The 18,360-nt window shown below is 54.8% G+C and overlaps 1 protein-coding gene across 5 annotated transcripts in view; it reads right to left on the reverse strand.

Annotated features, from left to right (window-relative positions):
* Nucleotides 1-18,360, reverse strand: part of SPIRE2 (spire type actin nucleation factor 2) — a 41,264-nt gene that overhangs the window by 13,027 nt on the left and 9,877 nt on the right. For 3 of the 5 annotated variants that reach the window (XM_010332553.3, XM_039460276.2, XM_074405369.1), the window contains 6 exons: nucleotides 11,286-11,329; nucleotides 5,084-5,476; nucleotides 2,996-3,076; nucleotides 2,747-2,911; nucleotides 1,156-1,242; nucleotides 740-863 (listed from right to left, as the gene is read on the reverse strand). In XM_010332553.3, coding sequence (XP_010330855.2) covers nucleotides 740-863; nucleotides 1,156-1,242; nucleotides 2,747-2,911; nucleotides 2,996-3,076; nucleotides 5,084-5,476; nucleotides 11,286-11,329 — 894 coding nt within the window. The remainder of the gene's footprint in view (nucleotides 1-739; nucleotides 864-1,155; nucleotides 1,243-2,746; nucleotides 2,912-2,995; nucleotides 3,077-5,083; nucleotides 5,477-11,285; nucleotides 11,330-18,360) is intronic. The other 2 variants (XM_010332550.3, XM_074405370.1) reach the window with 1 other exon arrangement.

Consider the following 18,360-nt stretch of genomic DNA (forward strand, 5'->3'; position numbering starts at 1 on the left):
TGTCTCTCTGTTGCCCAGGCTGGAGTGCAGTGGCATGATCTTGGCTCACTGTAACTTCTGCCTCCCAGGTTCAAGCAATTCTCCTGCCTCAGCCTCCCAGGTGGCTGGGATCACAGGCATGCGCAACCACACCCAGCTGATTTTTTATATTTTTGGTAGAGACGGTTTCACCATGTTGGCCAGGCTGGTCTAGAACTCCCGACCTCAGGTGATCCGCCCGCCTTGGCCTCCAAAGTGCTTGGATTACAGGCGTGAGCCACCAGGCCTAATTTAATTTTTTGAAATGGAGTCTCTCTCTGTTGCCCAGGCTGGAGCGCAGTGGCATGATCTTGGCTCACTGTAACTTCTGCCTCCCGGGTTCAAGCAATTCTCTTGCCTCAGCCTCCCAGGTGGCTGGGATCACAGGCATGCACCACCACACCCAGCTGATTTTTTATATTTTTGGTAGAGACTGTTTCACCATGTTGGACAGGCTGGTCTCGAACTCACCCACCTCAGCCTCCCAAAGTACTGGGATCACAGGCATGAGCCACTTCGCCCGGCCAATTTTATTTTTTTATCCCCAAGTATTCTGAGTTTCAAAAGCCTGTGTGCCTCAAAAATTAAGATGTTCTGTATCTTCCATGTATTCAGGAGCTTCTAGGAACAATGCCACCTTCCAATCTGCAACCTGACCAGGGAATGAGGGGACCGCAGCCAGGGCACGGGGTCTCTCTTCTCCCGCTGTCCCCTGGCTCACCACGGGCGGCCCAGCCCTGGCCCCGCACTGGGCGCAGCCTCCGCTCCTGCTTGATTTCCTCCAGGATCTTCTCATGCAGGGACCTCTGCTTCTGCGGCAACGGGCGCAGCCGCCTCTCGGAGACCTGGGTGGGGAAGCGTGCCATGATGAGGGCCCACTCTGGAGTCGGAAGAGCCGGCCAGGCCCACCTGGAGGGCGTGGGGCTCCCCTGGAGGAAATGGGTGTGGTTCATATGGCCCCTTCCCAGAAAGAAGGCCCCGGGCCAGCCCACAGTCAAGAGGAAGCCAGCCCGCCTCACCCGTGAGGCACACGCACTGGGACACCTCCCGGGTTGGCCACAGGACAGCGCCAGGCCCCAGGCTGCCCCTGAGAAGGAAGAGGCCATAAGACCCCAGGGAGAAGGCGCAGAGGGGCACCTGCTTCAGTGGAGGCCTTGAGCGGATGAAGTCCAGGATGAGCTCGTGAGCGTCCTTCTTCACCCGGGGCGGGATGTCCCCATCCACCTGCCAGGGAGGATGGCCGGCCTGAGACCCTGCAGGAGCCACTGCTAGTGCAGGGTGACAGGGAGGGGCTCACTCAGCCCAAGAAGAGCCTGGTCCTCACACCCGCCCAGCCTCCCACCCTCTGCTCCCGGAGACCCAGCCGCTTCTCCCGTAAGTGCATGGTGGACCCATGCTCTGAGCGGCCACGGCATCCAGGTTCTGAGGCGTCCCCCGCTAGCTGCCCCAGCATCCAGGACCTGGGCTTCATCTGGAGGTGGGAGTGAGATGGCAGGAACCTCACAGGGGCATCTTAGGAACCATGCTAGTTTGTCCTAAGGACTCCATGAGTTTTGTTAAGAAAAAATGTCCTACAGCCTCAGCTCTCACGGCCCCTCCTCCAGAGGTCATCCCTGATACCCCAGAACCTTCCACACTTCCTTTCCCTGCTTGGCCACTGTCCCTGATGTGATCTCCAGCTCTGTGAATTGGGGCCACATCTCCCTAATCCATATTCTATACCTCAGTACCCAGCACAGAGAGCAGGGACCCGGGGCCGCTCTCTAGGGTGGGCTGCCCAACAGCTAGGCTGCCCCTCTGCACCCACCCCACTCACCATGACCTTATACAACAGGCTGCCCGTCTACACGCACCCCACTCACTGTGACCCTACATACCAGGCCACCCCTCCACACCCAGCTCCAATTCACCATGACCCTACACACCAGGCCGCCCCTTCACGCCCAGCCCACTCACCATGACCTTATACACCAGGCCACCTCCCACACCCACCCCCAATTTGCCATGACCCTACACACCAGGCCGCCCCTCCACACCCACCCTGCTCACCATGACCCTACACACCAGGCTGCCCCTCCACACCTAGCCCGCTCACCAAGACCCTACATACCAGGCTGCCCCTTCACACCCAGCCCGCTCACCATGACCTTACACACCAGGCCGCCCCCCACACCCACCCTGCTCACTGTGACCCTACACACCAGGCCTCCCCCCACACCCACCCAGCTCACCGTGACCCTGCACACCAGGACGCCCCCCACACCCACCCAGCTCACCATGAGCCTGCACACCAGGCCGCCCCTCACACCCACCCAGCTCACCATGACCCTGCATACCAGGCCGCCCCCACGCCCACCCAGCTCACCGTGACCCTGCACACCAGGCCGCCCCCCACACCCACCCAGCTCACCGTGACCCTGCACACCAGGACGCCCCCCACACCCACCCTGCTCACCGTGACCTTACACACCAGGCCGCCCCCCACACCCACCCAGCTCACCGTGACCCTGCACACCAGGCCACCCCCAATACCCACCCTGCTCACTGTGACCCTGCACACCAGGCCGCCCCCTCACACCCACCCTGCTCACTGTGACCCTGCACACCAGGCCGCCCCCCACACCCACCCTGCTCACCGTGACCTTACACACCAGGCCGCCCCTCACACCCACCCTGCTCACCATGACCCTACACACCAGGCCGCCGCCCCCACACCCACCCAGCTCACCATGACCTTTCGCAGTTTGTAATTCCGGGCCCGGATGTCCTGCATCAGCATCTCGAAAGGCGTGAGCTGGAACTCAGTGGGGAGGGGGTTGAACTCCTGCTCCTGCACCTTCTTCAGCTTCACTCCGTGGCGGAGCTCCCGCATGAGCTGGACCCACAGTCGGGCCTGGGCCCCGGGATAGGAGAACACTCTCAGCCCAGGCCCCTCAGGGAGAGCCTGGCAGCCCCATCAGGTGGGAGCGAGTCTTACCCAGTCTGTGTGGCCCAGGCTGTCAAGCTCAGCCTGCGGTGTCTCCGCCTGCGGCTCGTCCTCCCGAAGCTTCTGCAACATCTGTGACCACACACGCTCGTCAGTCCAGGAAAGGTGCCAGAATGGCGGATGCAGGACGGGCCCTGTCCGTCGGGGACACGGCCACACAATGGGGCTCCGACTCAGCCAGCCGGAGAAGAAAAGAGTGGGCATTTGGTCCAGGCCTCAGGACTCACAAAGATATCTGGGGAAACTGAGTCATCAGCCTCGGAACCACATAGGGCACCTGACGTCCTGTCAGGCTTCCCTGACCACCCTTGACACAGGCTTGGGCCGCAGATGGGGCCAAGCAGCTCGGAGTGCCACGCGGCATCCAGCACTGTGGTGAGGGCCTGTCTGGTAATTGCTCTATGCTGAGAACTTGGGAAGAAGGTCCTGCATCTGCTGCCTCTGCTCTCACTAAGACCCCTGAGAGGCCGAAGTGGGAGGATCACTCGAATCCAAGAGTTTGAGACCAGCCTGAGCAACATAGTGCTAAGAAAAGAAGAAAAAAAGAGCTGAGGGAACCAGTGAGGTGGGGTGACCACCTGCTAAGGCTCAGAGGGTCAGGGAAGCTGGCCAGGAACACTTCTTAGTTAAAGAACAGGAGAGTCACAGCCCCTTAAAGGGTCAGGGAGAAATGGGGGACAAGCAGCAGTTAACTTCAAAAACACCTTCTGCCACTAAGGCAAGAGAGAATCCCGCCTCTCCAAGGCCTGGCCTTCTCTGTGAGATGCTGACAAGGCAGAGCCCAGGTGTGCAGAGACCCCAGGACACAGAAGCACACTGGCTCCCTCGGGGCAGCAGCCGCTCCCGGGGAGAGGCTGAGACAGTCAGGGAGGGATGGCTGCTCCTAACTCTGGGTTCACAGAGAGGCAGGAGGCCCTGTGGGCAGCTCCAGCTTGGGAGCCACGTGGAGCCGAGTACTGCCCAACTCTTGCTCTGTGGCTTCGGGAAGGGTCCCAGCCTCAGAGCTGGCACACGCTCATCTGTGAAATAGCTCCTCCGCCTGGAAGAGGCAGGAGGACAAGGCAGGGCTGTCGCAGGCCCAGCAAGTGAGTTCGTCACTGAACAGCACATCCCCACATCCCTACCTAAAGCTCTAAGCGGGCTGCTGAGGCTTTCTGCACTTCCAGGGTATAGAGGGGCCACCTTTGGCATCTTACTTCAGAAGGAACCCGGCCCCGGAGAGGCTGGAGGGGAGGCAGGAGGCAGGGCGCCTTCTTGTAGATGTAAAAGTAGGAGAAGAGGTAACATCTTAGAGGAACAGGAGAGAGCAGTTGGGAAGGGGCTGAGTCCACCACTTAACTTCTCTGATAAGAAGAAAGTGTGAGGCTGGGCGAGGTGGCTCACACCTGTAATGCCAGCACTTTGAGAGGCCAAGGCCAAGGCAGACAGATCACCTAAGGTCAGGAGTTTGAGACCAGCTTGGCTAACATGGTGAAACCTCCTCTACTGCCAGGCGTCGTGGTGTGTTTGTGTAATCCCAGCTACTCGGGAGGCTGAGGTGGGAGAATTGCTTGAACCTGGGAGGTGGAGGTTGCAGTGAGATGAGATTGAGCTGCTGCCCTCCAGCCTGGGCAACAGAGTGAGACCGTGTCTCCAAAAAAAAAAAGAAACCAAAAAAACAGTGGCTCATGCCTGTAATCCCAGCACTTCGGGAGGCCGAGGCAGGCAGATCATGAGGTCAAGAGATCCAAACCATCCTGGCCAATATGGGAAAACCCTGTCTCTACTAAAACACAAAAATTAGCCAGGCGTGGTGGTGCGCGCCTGTAGTCCCCGCTACTAGGGAGGCTGAGGCAGGATAATTGCTTCAACCCAGGAGGTGGAGGCTGCAGTGAGCTGAGATCGCGCGACTGCACTCCAGCCTGGCGCCTGGAGACAGAGCAAGACTGTCCCAAAAAAGAAAAAAGAAAAATAAAAAGAAAGCGTGAGGGTTAAGTGGGAATACAGAACGCAAGCAGCCGCCGCCCTGTGGACCTGACTCTGTCCACAAAGAGCCGGCCCCTCCCGCACGCAGGCCCCTGCCGGGCCTTTCCCGCTCACCTCCTTGGCCTCACGGACCCTGGCCAGGAAAGCGCGCAGCTCCAGCGTCTCCACGAAGAGCGCGCGGCACACGGCCTGGTAATGCGCCTGTGCGCCTCGAGGGTCGGTCAGCCGCGCTGCGCACAGCCGCATGGCTTGGGCGAAGGTGCGCACGCTGCGGGGGACGCCCTCGGCCTCCTCCTCCTCCTCTGGGCCCCCGTAGCCCTCGTCGGCGGCGCCGCAGCCACTGTCGTCGCTGTCGTTGTTGGCCATGAGGTCGATGAGCCGCTCCAGCTGCGGGCTGAGTTCGCGCTCCTCGCTCTCGTCCAGCCCCCAGTCCAGCGCGCGGTAGATGGCAAAGCCCAGGGACTGCACGGTCTGCGGGACGGGCAGGGGCGCGGTCACCGGGCGGCCCTGGTGGGGGAGGGGGCTAGGCTGGGGGGATGGGCAGGAAGGGGAGAAGGCGGCCGGCAGGTGCAGGGAGCCCCGCACCCGGCCAGGGAGGCAGCAGCGCCCGCAGAGGAGACCTGGGCACAAGCAAACGGAGCTGTTGAAAGGCTATTCGCAGAGGGCGCTGCCACTGTGGAAATCAGGGCCATCTGCCGGCCGCGTACTCATACCTGTCTTGCCAGCACTTCGGGAGGCCGAGGCAGGCGAATCACCTGAGGACAGGAGATCGAGACCAGCCTGGCCAACACTGTGAAACCCCGTAACTACTAAAACAAAATTATCCAGGTGTGGTGGCAGGTGCCTGTAATTCCAGCTACTCAAGAGCCTAAGGCAGGAGAACCGCTTGAACCCAGGAGGAGCAGGTTGCAATAAGCTGAGATAGCACCACTGAACTCCAGCCTGGGCAACACAGCAAGACTCCTTCTCAAATAATAGTAATAGAAAAAAAATTTTTTTTTTTTTTTTTTTTTTTTTTTTGAGACCGAGTTTTTGCTCGTTACCCAGGCTGGAGTGCAATGGCGCAATCTCGGCTCACCACAATCTCCGCCTCCTGGGTTCAGGCAATTCTCCTGCCTCAGCCTCCTGAGTAGCTGGGATTACAGGCACGCGCCACCATGCCCAGCTAATTTTTTGTATTTTGAGTAGAGACGGGGTTTCACCATGTTGACCAGGATGGTCTCGATCTCTTGACCTCGTGATCCACCCGCCTCGGCCTCCCAAAGTGCTGGGATTACAGGCTTGAGCCACCGCGCCCGGCGAAAAAAAATTTTATTTTTGAGACGGAGTTTCACTCCTGTTACCCAGGCTGGAGTGCAATGGCGCGATCTCGGCTCACCGCAACCTCCGCCTCCCGGGTTCAGGCAATTCTCCTGCCTCAGCCTCCTGAGTAGCTGGGATTACAGGCATGCGCCACCATGCCCAGCTAATTTTTTGTATTTTTAGTAGAGACAGGGTTCCACCATGTTGACCAGGATGGTGTTGATCTCTGGACCTCGTGATCCACCCACCTCCGCCTCCCAAAGTGCTGGGATTACAGGCTTGAGCCACCGCGCCCGGCCCAGAAGTCTTTTTAAAAGCACATTAAAAATCAGTGCAGCCTCACAGCAAAGATCTCTTAACTCAGCATTTCTCGATTTTACTTTGCAGGGAACCCTAAATCAACCACAAGGGGCACCAGTAGTCTGCGGAGTGACCTGGGAGGTACTGACACGCCCACCCTGGTCACCAACATCTGCACGGACTTCCGGGCCCACAGGCCCAGGTGGCCCCCAGGTGGTCCAGTCTTCTGGGGCAGGGAGGCAGAGTGGCATGGCCAGACACAGGAGGTCGGTGATAATTACAAGGATACTTAAACGCTGCACAGCACTCTGTTCCATGTCTTAAAGGGTTCTCATGGTTTAAGACAAGGAAAGAAAGATCCACATACACAAATACACCTACAGCACTCCTTACACACCGTGCTGGGCCCTGCATGCCACGCACCCTCCTGACCTCGAGCTACACTGATGTGGGTACAGGAACGGAGGCATAGAGAGGTCGGGCCCCTTGACCACAGTCTCAACAGGCCCAGATGGACCAGGTCAGGGGGCTGCTCATGACCCCTGTCTAAGCTCGGTGCCACGCTTCCAGGGTGGGAGGCCACAGTGTGGCAGATGGAGCCACGCCTCCCCCAGGCACTGTCCACTTCCTTGGACCACTTTGCCTTCCCGGCCCTGCAGGGGGGCCCTTTGGCCTCTAATTTCCTGTGTACTCTCTACCCCCACTCCCTGCTGAAAACCCAGGAAACTTGAGCCTGAGCCAGGCAGAACAAGAACAGGTGAAAGTCAGGCCAGGGACAAGGCCTGAGAACACAGCCTCCTCCATCCTGCAGAAACTCCACAGAAGGCTCCAAAACCTGCCTCCTCTCTCCTAAAGTAACACCACAGAAGGCTCCAGAACCTCCCTCCTCCGTCCTGCAGAAACACCACAGAAGGCTCTGGAACCTGCCTCTTTTCTCCTAAAGAAACACCACAGTAGGCTCCAGAACCTGCCTCCTCCCTCCTGCAGAAACTCCACAGAAGGCTCCGGAACCTGCCTTCTCCCTCCTGCAGAAACACCACAGAAGGCTCTGGAACCTGCCTCCTCTCTCCTGCAGAAACACCACAGAAGGCTCTGGAACCTGCGGGGACACTGTTAGAAAATGTGAGGATTCAGGGCAGTGCAGCCCAGCCCACCCTATGACTCACTGTTGTCTCATATCTGCTGTAGACGGGCAAGATGTGCCATGGAATCAAGGTCAGAGGGTGCCGGGGCAGCTACGGCCTAACGGCCACACCCAACAAGTGACAGCAGGGCCCCCTGGGGTAAGGGATCTGAGAGAGGAGTCTTAGGGCCCCTCCTGGGCACAGTGATGAACAGAGGGCAGGGGTTCGGGAAGCCGACTAGCCAGAGCCAATGTTAATGCAATTGCCCAGCAGTCCTTTCTGGGCCCCAGAGGAAAATGCCAGGAAGGAGAGCGTAGCCGGAGCAGAAAATAGTGGGGCTGGCCTCAGCTCCTGGGGTCCCTGGTCGTGTGGCTCTGATTCTAACCCTTGACACAGGAGAGACAAAGAGAGCAGGCAGCAAAGCCCCCAACCTCCACGATGCACACAGCAGCACCCAACCCCTCTGGACACTCCCTCCTTTTCCTGGCCAGAGCGGAAAGGGTTAACTCCAAACCGTGTCTCTTATCTGATGGCTGCCTCCATAAAAGTTCTTTTGTGCCCAAATCACTGGAAACTTTCTCTGAGCAGCAAAAAACCTGCTTTCCCATAAGGAAAATTCTGGGCGGGGAGCCAGTCTCAGAGTCTCCCAGCTCCACCCGCCCATAGCAGGTGCAGGCCTGGGGCAACCGGTGGGCAGTAATGCCAGCCCGGGGCACTAGCCCAGTAAGCAAGGGGAATCCAGGAGCAAGAACTGAGATGAGCTCGTTAAGAAGTTCCCGCGCCCAGTTTCCTGGGGACAGGGCGATCGGATAATGTCAGGATAAGGTAAGCATCTCAAACGGTCCAGGTTGCATCCCGCATTCACAGCTGTCTGTAAAATGTTTCACAGGTGCCACAGCAGACCTGCTTTGGAAAGTTCCAGGCGGGCAGCAGCAGCTGCACCCCTGTTTGGAGACTTGGGACAGCAAGGCCAGCCGGCCTGCCGGCCCTGGAGTCCCAGACTTCAGAAACGTAAACTATCTGGTGAATTACACAGCAGCGAGACAGAATGAAGAACAAGCCAACACAGCCACACAGACCGGCCCCATGCATGTCCCAGGAAACTACGTACACCACAAGGGCATCTCCACGGGGCTACAAGGCATCCCTGAGCGGCACGCTGTGGAAGGTACCAGCGCCCCAAGGTTCTCCGTGGTGGGAGGGCATCTCACCACTGAATTGTTGAGCATTACATGTGGTGACATAGACTCCGGTTCTATTACCGTTTTTAAATTATCAGCAACAGACCACATACCCTCTTTCGGTCTGACATCCACCCTGGGTATACCACTATCTCTAATAATATATAAATAGGTATTCCGATAAAACTATGTTTTTGTTTTCTTCTTTTTTTAAAAAAAAATCAATCTCACTTGGGCATGAAAAACTGTTTTAAAAAAGACAGAAGATACTTGGGAGGCTGAGGCAGGAGAATTCCTTGAACCTGGGAGACACAGGTTGCAGTGAGCTGAGATCACGCCACTGCACTCCCGCCTGGGCAACAAGAGTGAAACTCTGTCTGAAAAAAAGAAAACAAACTTAACATTCAATTTTGGGAGAGGCACTAAAAAAAACCAAAAAGACAAAAATAAATAAATAAATAAATAAATAAATAAATAAATAAATAAATAAATAAAAAGGCCAGGTACAGTGGCTCACACCTGTAATCCCAGCACTATGGGAAGCTGAAGAGGGCAGATCACGAGGTCAGGAGATCAAGACCATTTTGGCCAACATAGCAAAACCCCATCTCTACTAAAAACACAAAAATTACCTGGCTGTTGGCCGGGCGTGGTGGCTCAAGCCTGTAATCACAGCACTTTGGGAGGCCGAGGCGGGTGGATCACAGGGTCAAGAGATCAAGACCATCTTGGTCAACATGGTGAAACCCCATCTCTACTAAAAATACAAAAAATTAGCTGGGCATAGTGGCATGTGCCTGTAATCCCAGCTACTCGGGAGGCTGAGGCAGGAGAATTGCCTGAACCCAGGAGACAGAGGTTGCTGTGAGCCGAGATCGCGCCATTGCACTCCAGCCTGGGCAACAAGAGTGAAACTCCGTCTCAAAAAAAAAAATTACCTGGGTATGATAGGGCGTGTATATAGTCCCAGCTACTTGGGAGGCTAAGGCTGGAGAATCGCCTGAACCCGGAAGGCAGGGGTTGCAGTGAGCCAAGATCGTGCCACTGCACTCCAGCCTGGTGAAAAACCCCGGCGTGGTGGCTCACTTCTGTAATCCCAGCACTTTGGGAGGCTGCAGTGGGCAGATCACAAGGTCAGGAGTTCAAGACCAGTCTGGACAACATGGTGAAACCCTGTCTTTACTAAAAATAGAAAAAAATCAGCCAGGCGTGGTGGTGCTGCGCATCAGCAGTTGCAGCTGCTTGGGACGCTGAGGCAGGAAAATCGCTTCAACCTAGCAGGCAGAGGCTGCAGTGAACCGAGACCATGCCACTGCACTCCAGCCTGGATAACAGAGGGAGACTCTGTCTCAAAAAGCAAACAAACGGGCCGGGTGTGGTGGCTCACGCCTGTAATCCTAGCACTTTGGGAGGCCGAGGTGGGTAGATCACCAGAGGTCAGGGGTTCAAGACCAACCTGGCGATCATGGTGAAACCCTATCTTTAAAAAAAAAATTAAAATTAAAAATTAAAAAAAAAGAAAAAACAAAGAAACAAAAAGCAAGCAAACAAACAAAAAAGGCAGAAGAGGCCAGGCACAGTGGCCCATGCCGACAATCCCAGCACTTTGGGAGGCCGAGGTGCGAGGGTGGCTTGAGCCCAGCCTGGGCAACATAGTGAGACCTTGTCTCAATCAAAAAGTAAAACAAAATGAACACAAGCTAAAAAACAAATGAAGAAAAACAAAAAGGCGGCCGGGTATGATGGCTCACACCTGTAATCCAAGCACTTTGGAGGCCAAGACAGGCGGATCACCTGAGGTTGGGAGTTCAAGACCAGCCTGACCAACATGGTGAAACCCCATCTTTATTTTAAAAAAATAATAAATAAATAATAATTAAAAAAAGAAAACCAAAAAGGTAGTAGAAAGACAAGACATGAAGTTGAGAACATTACTTCGGGGCAGGCTGGGAGGAGAAAGGTGACACCCTGTTGTTGAAGTTCCAGTTGTGGGCTGGGTGGAGTTTCTGGGCACTGGTCATCAGGGTGATTTTTCCTGTTTGCACTGGAAGTCCTCTCCCTGACCCAGGATCTGTATCTGTGAGGCCAGCCCTGCAGACCTCACCTGGGCTCCTCATCTGTCCAGATGTGGAAGGAAGTCAATACCACTGCCCTCTTCTCCTGGCCGGGGTGGGATGGCACCAACGGGGGCTCACAGGGGCCCTCCCCGCCCTGGTGGTCTTCTCCCTGTCTGCTCTCAGTGAACAGTGTCTTCACCAAGTCCCTGCAATTAAGCCTGTTGGATATTTTAACTGTGCCCCGCCTCCCTGAAACAACTGTGTAACTATACATGCTTTATTATTTATTATTTATGTTTTAAGATACATTTTAATACATATCAAGTAATATTTGGAATTTTTAAAAAAGTACCTGGGCTTCCGAACTGGCTAGTGGCACCACCATGGTTGCAGGTTCTGTAAGAGAAGAGGGAGTTAGGGCATTTGTCAGCATCTCTGGGACCCTAGCAAACAGCTGTCACCCTACCTCCCTCTCAGGGACACACACCACATCCCCAGTCTCCGTGGGAACACCAGAAAGCTCACAGCAGGCCCATCCGCTCAGTCATGTGGATGCCCACCTATGAGACCCAGCTCAAGCTGGCTCTAAGCAGGACACCCAGGTCTAGGGGCCGGAAGAGCAGCGTAGCCCCTGCTCACAGAAGGATGATGGTCAGCCGGCAAACAGACCCCCAATGCCTCATCCAGCAGTCACACTCCATCATGAGCGCTGTGGGGTGGGGGCTGGAGAGCAGAAAGCGGGTCCCACAGAGTCCATCCCGGGCGCTACAGGAGGCTGCCCCAGGGAAACTCGGCTTCAAGTGAGAGTGAAGAAGGATGAGAAGGTTGGATGGGGTGTTCACACCTATATTCCCGGCACTTTGAGAGGCTGAGGTGGGAGAACTGCCAGGGGGCAGGAGTTCAAGACCAGCCCAAACAACATAGTAAGACCCTGTGGCTACAAAAAATTTAAAAACTACTTTGGAAGGCCAAGGTGAGTGGATCACTTCAGGCTAGGAGTTCAAGACCAGCCTAACCAACATGATGAAACCCCATCTCTACTAAAAATACCAAATACAAAAATAAGCCAGGCATGGTGTCAGGCACCTGTAGTCCCAGCTACTCAGGAGGCTGAGGCAGGAGAATTGCTTGAACCCAGGTAGTGGAGGCTGCAGTGACCCAAGATCATGCCACTACACTCCCACTTGGGCAACAGACCGTGACTCTGTCTCAAAAAACATACAAAAATAAAAAGATTAGCCTGGCATGGTGGCAGGTGCCTGTAGTTCTGCGACTTGGGATGACCACTGGAGCCCAGGAGGTTGAGGCTGCAGTGAGCTACAACAGCATCACTGCACTCCAGCCTGGGTGACAGAATGACACTGTCACAAAAGAAAAAAGGAGGCTGGGCACAGTGGCTCATGCCTGTAATCTCAGCACTTTGGGAGGCCAAAGCAGGGGGATTGCTTGAGATTAGGAGTTCGAGACCAGCCTGGGCAACACAGCAAAACTTCATCTCCCCAAAATGTACAAAAGATTAGCTGGTCATGGTAGTGTGTGCCTGTAGTCCCAGCTACTCGGGAGACTAAGGTGGGAGGATTACTTGCCCCTGTGAGGTGGAGGCTGCAGTGAACCGAGGTTGCACCACTGCACTCCAGCCTGGGTGAGAGAACCAGACCAGTCTCACAAAAAAAAAAAAAAAAAAAAAAAAAAAAAAAAACGAAAAAGGCAGCAGCTCTATTGAGGCACATGGAGAAATCCAAGCTCAGAGGGAGTGACAGACTTCAGTCACTGAGTGGGTGTAAGTCAGCATCTGACTGAAGCCCCAATTTGGGGCTGTACCCCAAAACTGCTCATGCCTGTCTCAGAGAGCTGAGTCCGAGTGGAACTGCAGGTGGAAGCTGGAATCTCACGCATTTCGCTTGTGAAACGTGGCCTCTGGGACGCCGGGCCTACCTTGTGCAGGGCTCCCATACAGCCCTGGAGGCTGCTCCAGCTCCCATATCACAGAAGAGGAAACAGACACCTGGAGGGTGAATCTGTTTGCTCCGAGCTGTTGAGGTCGGTAGGTGCTGGAAGCAGGGCCAGGCCGTGGGATCCCAGGGTCTGTGCTGCTGACCGCTCCCCACCCTCCTCCCCCGGCCTTCCCAAGATACTGTACTGGGTGAGGTGCAAAAACCCCACCCACTTCTACAGCCTTCCTTGAACTGGGCATGCAGGGGGAGCAGTGCTAGAACATGAGTTCCAGCTGCCTTAAATTCTTTCTGGAATGAGGTAAGATATGTAGCTGTATAGAGATAAGCCATGAAATTGTCTGCCTAGTGGACCTGCTAACTCTGCAAATATTTTCAAAATGCCATCAAGAACCAGGAAGATTGCCAAAGATAAAGGGAGTCTGATGCATTAACATAATGGAAAGCAATCCACTCCCAGCATTAGCGGAGGTAATAAGAAACGAGCAGCCCACCATGGCGGGTTGGGGAGGGTATCCCCAGGCCCTGGGCAGTCCTGGCTGGGCATTCTTCGGCAAGTTTGCAGCTGTGACTGGGTGAGGCAATGGGAAGGTGGAAGACATCAGACCCAAACAAAAGTGCTCCCTGGAGAGACCAAGGTGCTGGGCTACTTGTGTGGGGAAGGGCTGACTGGGGACTGGCCCTTCACAGGCTCAGCCACGGTCAGGGAGGACCTCAGTCCACTGGAAGCTTCCGGTTGGAATAATGGTAATGTTTGTGCCCCTGGCTCAAATACTCCACATGTTAACAAAAAGGTTGTGCCAAAATTAAATGTTCATGGCCAGGCGCCATGGCTCATGCCTGTAATCCCAGCACTTTGGGAGGCCAAGGCGGGCGGATCACCTGAAGTCAGGAGTTCGAGACCAGCCTGGCCAACATGGTAAAAACCCATTTCTACTAAAAATACAAAATGAAGCCGGGTACAGTGGCTCACACCTGTAACCCCAGGACTTGGGGAGGCAGAGGCAGGAGGATGAAAAGGTCAGGAGTTTGAAATCAGCCTGACCAACATGGTGAAACCACATCCCTACTAACAATACAAAAATTAGCTGGGTCTGGTGATGGGCGCTTGTAATCCCAGCTACTCAGGGGACTGAGGCAGGAAAATCGCTTGAACCTGGGAGGCAGAGGTTATAGTGAGCCAAGATCATGCCATTGCACTCCAGCCTGGGCAAGAGAGCAAGACTCCATCTCAAACAAACAAACAAAACAAAACAAAAGTTAGCCAGGCATGGTGGCACAGCCTGTAATCCCAGCTACTCAGGAGGCTGAGGCAGGAGCATCACTTGAACCCAGGAGGTTGGCACAACTTGAACCCAGGAGGTGGAGGTTGCAGTGAGCCGAGATCGAGCCACTGCACTCTAGCCTAGGTGACAGAGCAAGGCTCCGTCTCAAAAAAAAAAAAAAAAAAAAAAAAAAATTAAGGGTTCATGAATCTAACTGTTTTTAAACTGCAAGGACCTGTGGTGTCTCTGGGCTCTGAGATGACAGATTATCTGGGGGAGGCTTGCAGGCTGAGAGGCCTTGCAGCCAGAGCCTGCACCTAGGACTCTGCTCAGATGCTGCAAAACTAGATGCTGAAAAATTATTTACTGTGGCCTCAATCTGCACAGCTATCCCACAAACGCTGGTGCCATGATTCCCTCGTGACAGATGAGGAAACTGAGGTTCAGGCAGGTTGAGAAACTGACCCAAGACCATACCCCTAATAAAGGAAGAAGCTGGGCCACCAAGCACAACCAGACCACAACAAGCAACTCACCCAAACACCCAGGTATAAACGCACAGAGCTACCACAGACAGGTTGCCAACATGGTCACACAGGGTTATGCAAATGATCTGGGGCTTATTTGAAAAATTCTCTCTAAGGGAGAGCAGATGGAGGCAGTGAGGACTCGGACTTATCACATCTGAGAGCGCCACGTTGAGGTGGGAGCCAGAGCAGGACCCTGGCTTCTATCACCGCATACTCAGAACTATTTCTCCCTGCAGGGAAGCACAGCCTCAGGGAAAGAAGGAAAGCTACTGGGTTTTCCCTTTTTTTTTTTTTTTTTTTTTTTTTTTTATAAGAGATGGGGTTTCACCATCTTGGCCAGGCTGGTTTTAAACTCCTGACCTCATGATCTACCCATCTCAGCCTCCCAAAGTGCTAGGATTACAGGCGTGAGCCACCGTGCCCGGCCCCTTCTTTTTTTTTTTTTTTTTTGAGACAGAGTTACCCAGGCTGGAGTGCAATGGCGCGATCTCAGCTCACCGCAACCTCCGCCTCCTGGGTTCAGGCAATTCTCCTGCCTCAGCCTCCTGAGTAGCTGGGATTACAGGCACAAGCCACCATGCCCAGCTAATTTTTTGTATTTTTAGTAGAGACGGGGTTCCACCATGTTGACCAGGATGGTCTCGATCTCTTGACCTCTTGATCCACCCACCTCGGCCTCCCAAAGTGCTGGGATTACAGGCTTGAGCCACCGCGCCCAGATCCCTTCTTGTTTTTTTAAACAAGGTCTTGCTTTCTGACCCAGGTGGAGTGCAGTGGCGTGATCATGGCCCGCTGCAGTCTCCACTTCCTGGGCTCAAGCAGCCCTCCTGCCTCAGCCTCCCAGCATGCGGGGTGAGTGGTGTGAGCCACCGCAGCCGGCCTCAGGTTTCTTTTGAATAAAATAACAAACGAGTAGAACCAAGATGCCAGTGAGTCTTCTTTGAAGCAATCCTGTGTATGGTTGTAAGAGATGACACAGTTCATTTGAAAGAGAGAGGTCTGTGGGTCATTCGCAGCCTGAATTCCCCCAGCAGCTTTGAGAGGAAGTGCTGCTCCCACATGGCAGGCAGGTGGCGGGTGGACAGAGGTTACCAGGCAGCCTCAGCCTCCATCTACCTGGGGTGTCAGCCCAGCGCGGCAAGGGGTTTGGTGGGAATGGGGCTCTGGGAGGAGGTTGGATTCTGGCCAGTCTGTGGCTGCTGGCACTGGGTATCCTGCCCCTGTGACCTCACTTCCTCACTTGCAGAACAAAGAGGACTCCTGCCCAGTCTCACTCACGCTGTAACCTCAAAGCACAAGTCAGGTGGCAGACACACAGACACCGTCCTTGGTGACAACAGCGTAAGGCCACAAAGACCTCCTGTCCAGGCTTGGCCCAAGGGTGCCCTGCCCAAGGGTGCCCTGAGTCTCTAAGGCTTAGGGTCAGGACAGGGATGGCTCTGGGGGAGCCCATGCTCTCTGCATGGGAAGGGATATGACTCCCCTTTTTTCCCCACCCCCAGAGAAAGAAGACCTCACACACCTTGAGGAGGCCACAACGTTTGGCTACACTGGGCCCACCCTCGGTGTACATGTGGCCCCCAGGAGTGTGTCAACACTGAAAGCGCGTGAAGCCCATCTCTCATCTCCCAAGGGGCTTCCTGCCTTCCCAGGTCTCAGGCTGAGAGCTCTCAGAAGGACCCAACTGGCCAGGGCAGACAGGAGGACACAGCACACCCACTCCTGGTGGACACATGAACTGGTAGCAGCCCAAAGCAGGCCCCCTGCAGCAACTCGGTCAATGCTCCTGGAAGGTCCAGGCACCCGGCTGCGTACCCACAACACCCCTCCTGACAGTTTAAACTCAAAACAGTGTCCATCGGAGACACATGGAGACACCCACACGGGGACACTGGGCAGCCAGGAAAGAACGAGAGCCCTTTGTGTGGAGAAAACCCAAGACCCACACTGAGGGAAAGAGAGGGCAGCCTGAGTCCAGGGGAGACGGAGCTGTCTGCCTGCTGCACAGACAAGAGACAGTTCTACCACCGGCCGCCAGGACAGGCTTCCGCTGCACTCTACACATGGACTTGGAGCGTGCAGATGTGCTCGCATCAAGAAATCAACGTGTGAGGCCGGGCGCGGTGGCTCAAGCCTGTAATCCCAGCACTTTGGGAGGCTGAGGCGGGTGGATCACGAGGTCAAGAGATCAAGACCAACCTGGGCAACATGGTGAAACCCCGTCTCTACTAAAAATACAAAAAATTAGCTGGGCATGGTGGCGCGTGCCTATAATCCCAGCTACTCAGGAGGCTGAGGCAGGAGAATTGCCTGAACCCAGGAGGCGGAGGTTGCGGTGAGCCGAGATCGTGCCATTGCACTCCAGCCTGGGTAACAAGAGCGAAACTCCGTCTCAAAAAAAAAAAAAAAAAAAAAAGAAATCAACGTGTGTGAGAGTGAGCGAGCCCACAGCACCCACTTCAGCCTCAGAATTCAGGGTGGGAGCCTGGTGGTCCGAAGCAAACAGACCTGCAGTCAAACAGGCTGTGTGGCCTCAGTGGCTCACGGCGCTTCTCTGAGCATCCCTGGTTCCCACAGATGAAATACACACATCACCTACCATAAAAGTTATTGCGGGCCAGGCGTGGTGGCTCATGCCTGTAATCCCGGCACTACAGAAGGCCAAGGCAGGCAGATCATCTGAAGTCAGGAGTTCGGGACCAGCCTGGCCAACACACGGTGAAACTTCCTCTACTAAAAATACATAATTAGCCTCACATGGTGGTGGGCACCAGTAATTCCAGCTACTTGGGAGGCTGAGGCCAGAGAATCTCTTGAATCTGGGAAGGGGAAGTTTCAGTGAGCCAGTATCATGCCACTGCACTTCAGCCTGGGTGGCAGAGCAAGACTGTCTCAAAAAAAAAAAAAGTCACTGTAAGCCGGGCGCGGTGGCTCAAGCCTGTAATCCCAGCACTTTGGGAGGCTGAGGCGGGCGGATCACAAGGTCGAGAGATCGAGACCATCCTGGTCAACATGGTGAAACCCTGTCTCTACTAAAAATACAAAACATTAGCTGGGCATGGTGGTGCGTGCCTGTAATCCCAGCTACTCAAGAGGCTGAGGCAGGAGAATTGCTTGAACCCAGGAGGCGGAGGTTGCGGTGAGCCGAGATCGCGCCATTGCACTCCAGCCTGGGTAACAAGAGCGAAACTCCGTCTCAAAAAAAAAAAAAAAAAAAGTCACTGTAAAGATTAAGTGAAAATGGACATAATGTCTGTCACTCAATAAGCCATCAATAAGAGCTTGTTTCATTCTCAGGAAATAAATTTGAGGCTGGGTATGGTGGCACACGCCTGTAATCCCAGCATAGGAGGCCACGATGGCAAGTTAACCTGAGGTCAGGACTTTGTGACCAGCCTGGCCAACAAGGTGAAACTTGTCTCTACCAAAAATACAAAAATTAGCGGGGTGCGGTGGCAGGTGCCAGTAGTCTCAGCTACAAGGGAGGCTGAGGGAAGAGAATCACTTGACCAGGGAGGTGGAGGTTGCAGTGAGCCAACATTGCACCACTACACTCCAGCCAGGGCAACAGAGTGAGCCTCCATCAAAAAAAAAAAAGCTGTTGTTGAGAGCAAGCAAACGGAAGCCCAGAGGGAGAAACGCCCTCATGAAACCAGGGAGCCCGTGTTTGTACAGCAAAC

Source organism: Saimiri boliviensis, chromosome 1 (assembly GCF_048565385.1).
Source record: "Saimiri boliviensis isolate mSaiBol1 chromosome 1, mSaiBol1.pri, whole genome shotgun sequence".
Taxonomy (NCBI): domain Eukaryota; kingdom Metazoa; phylum Chordata; class Mammalia; order Primates; family Cebidae; genus Saimiri; species Saimiri boliviensis.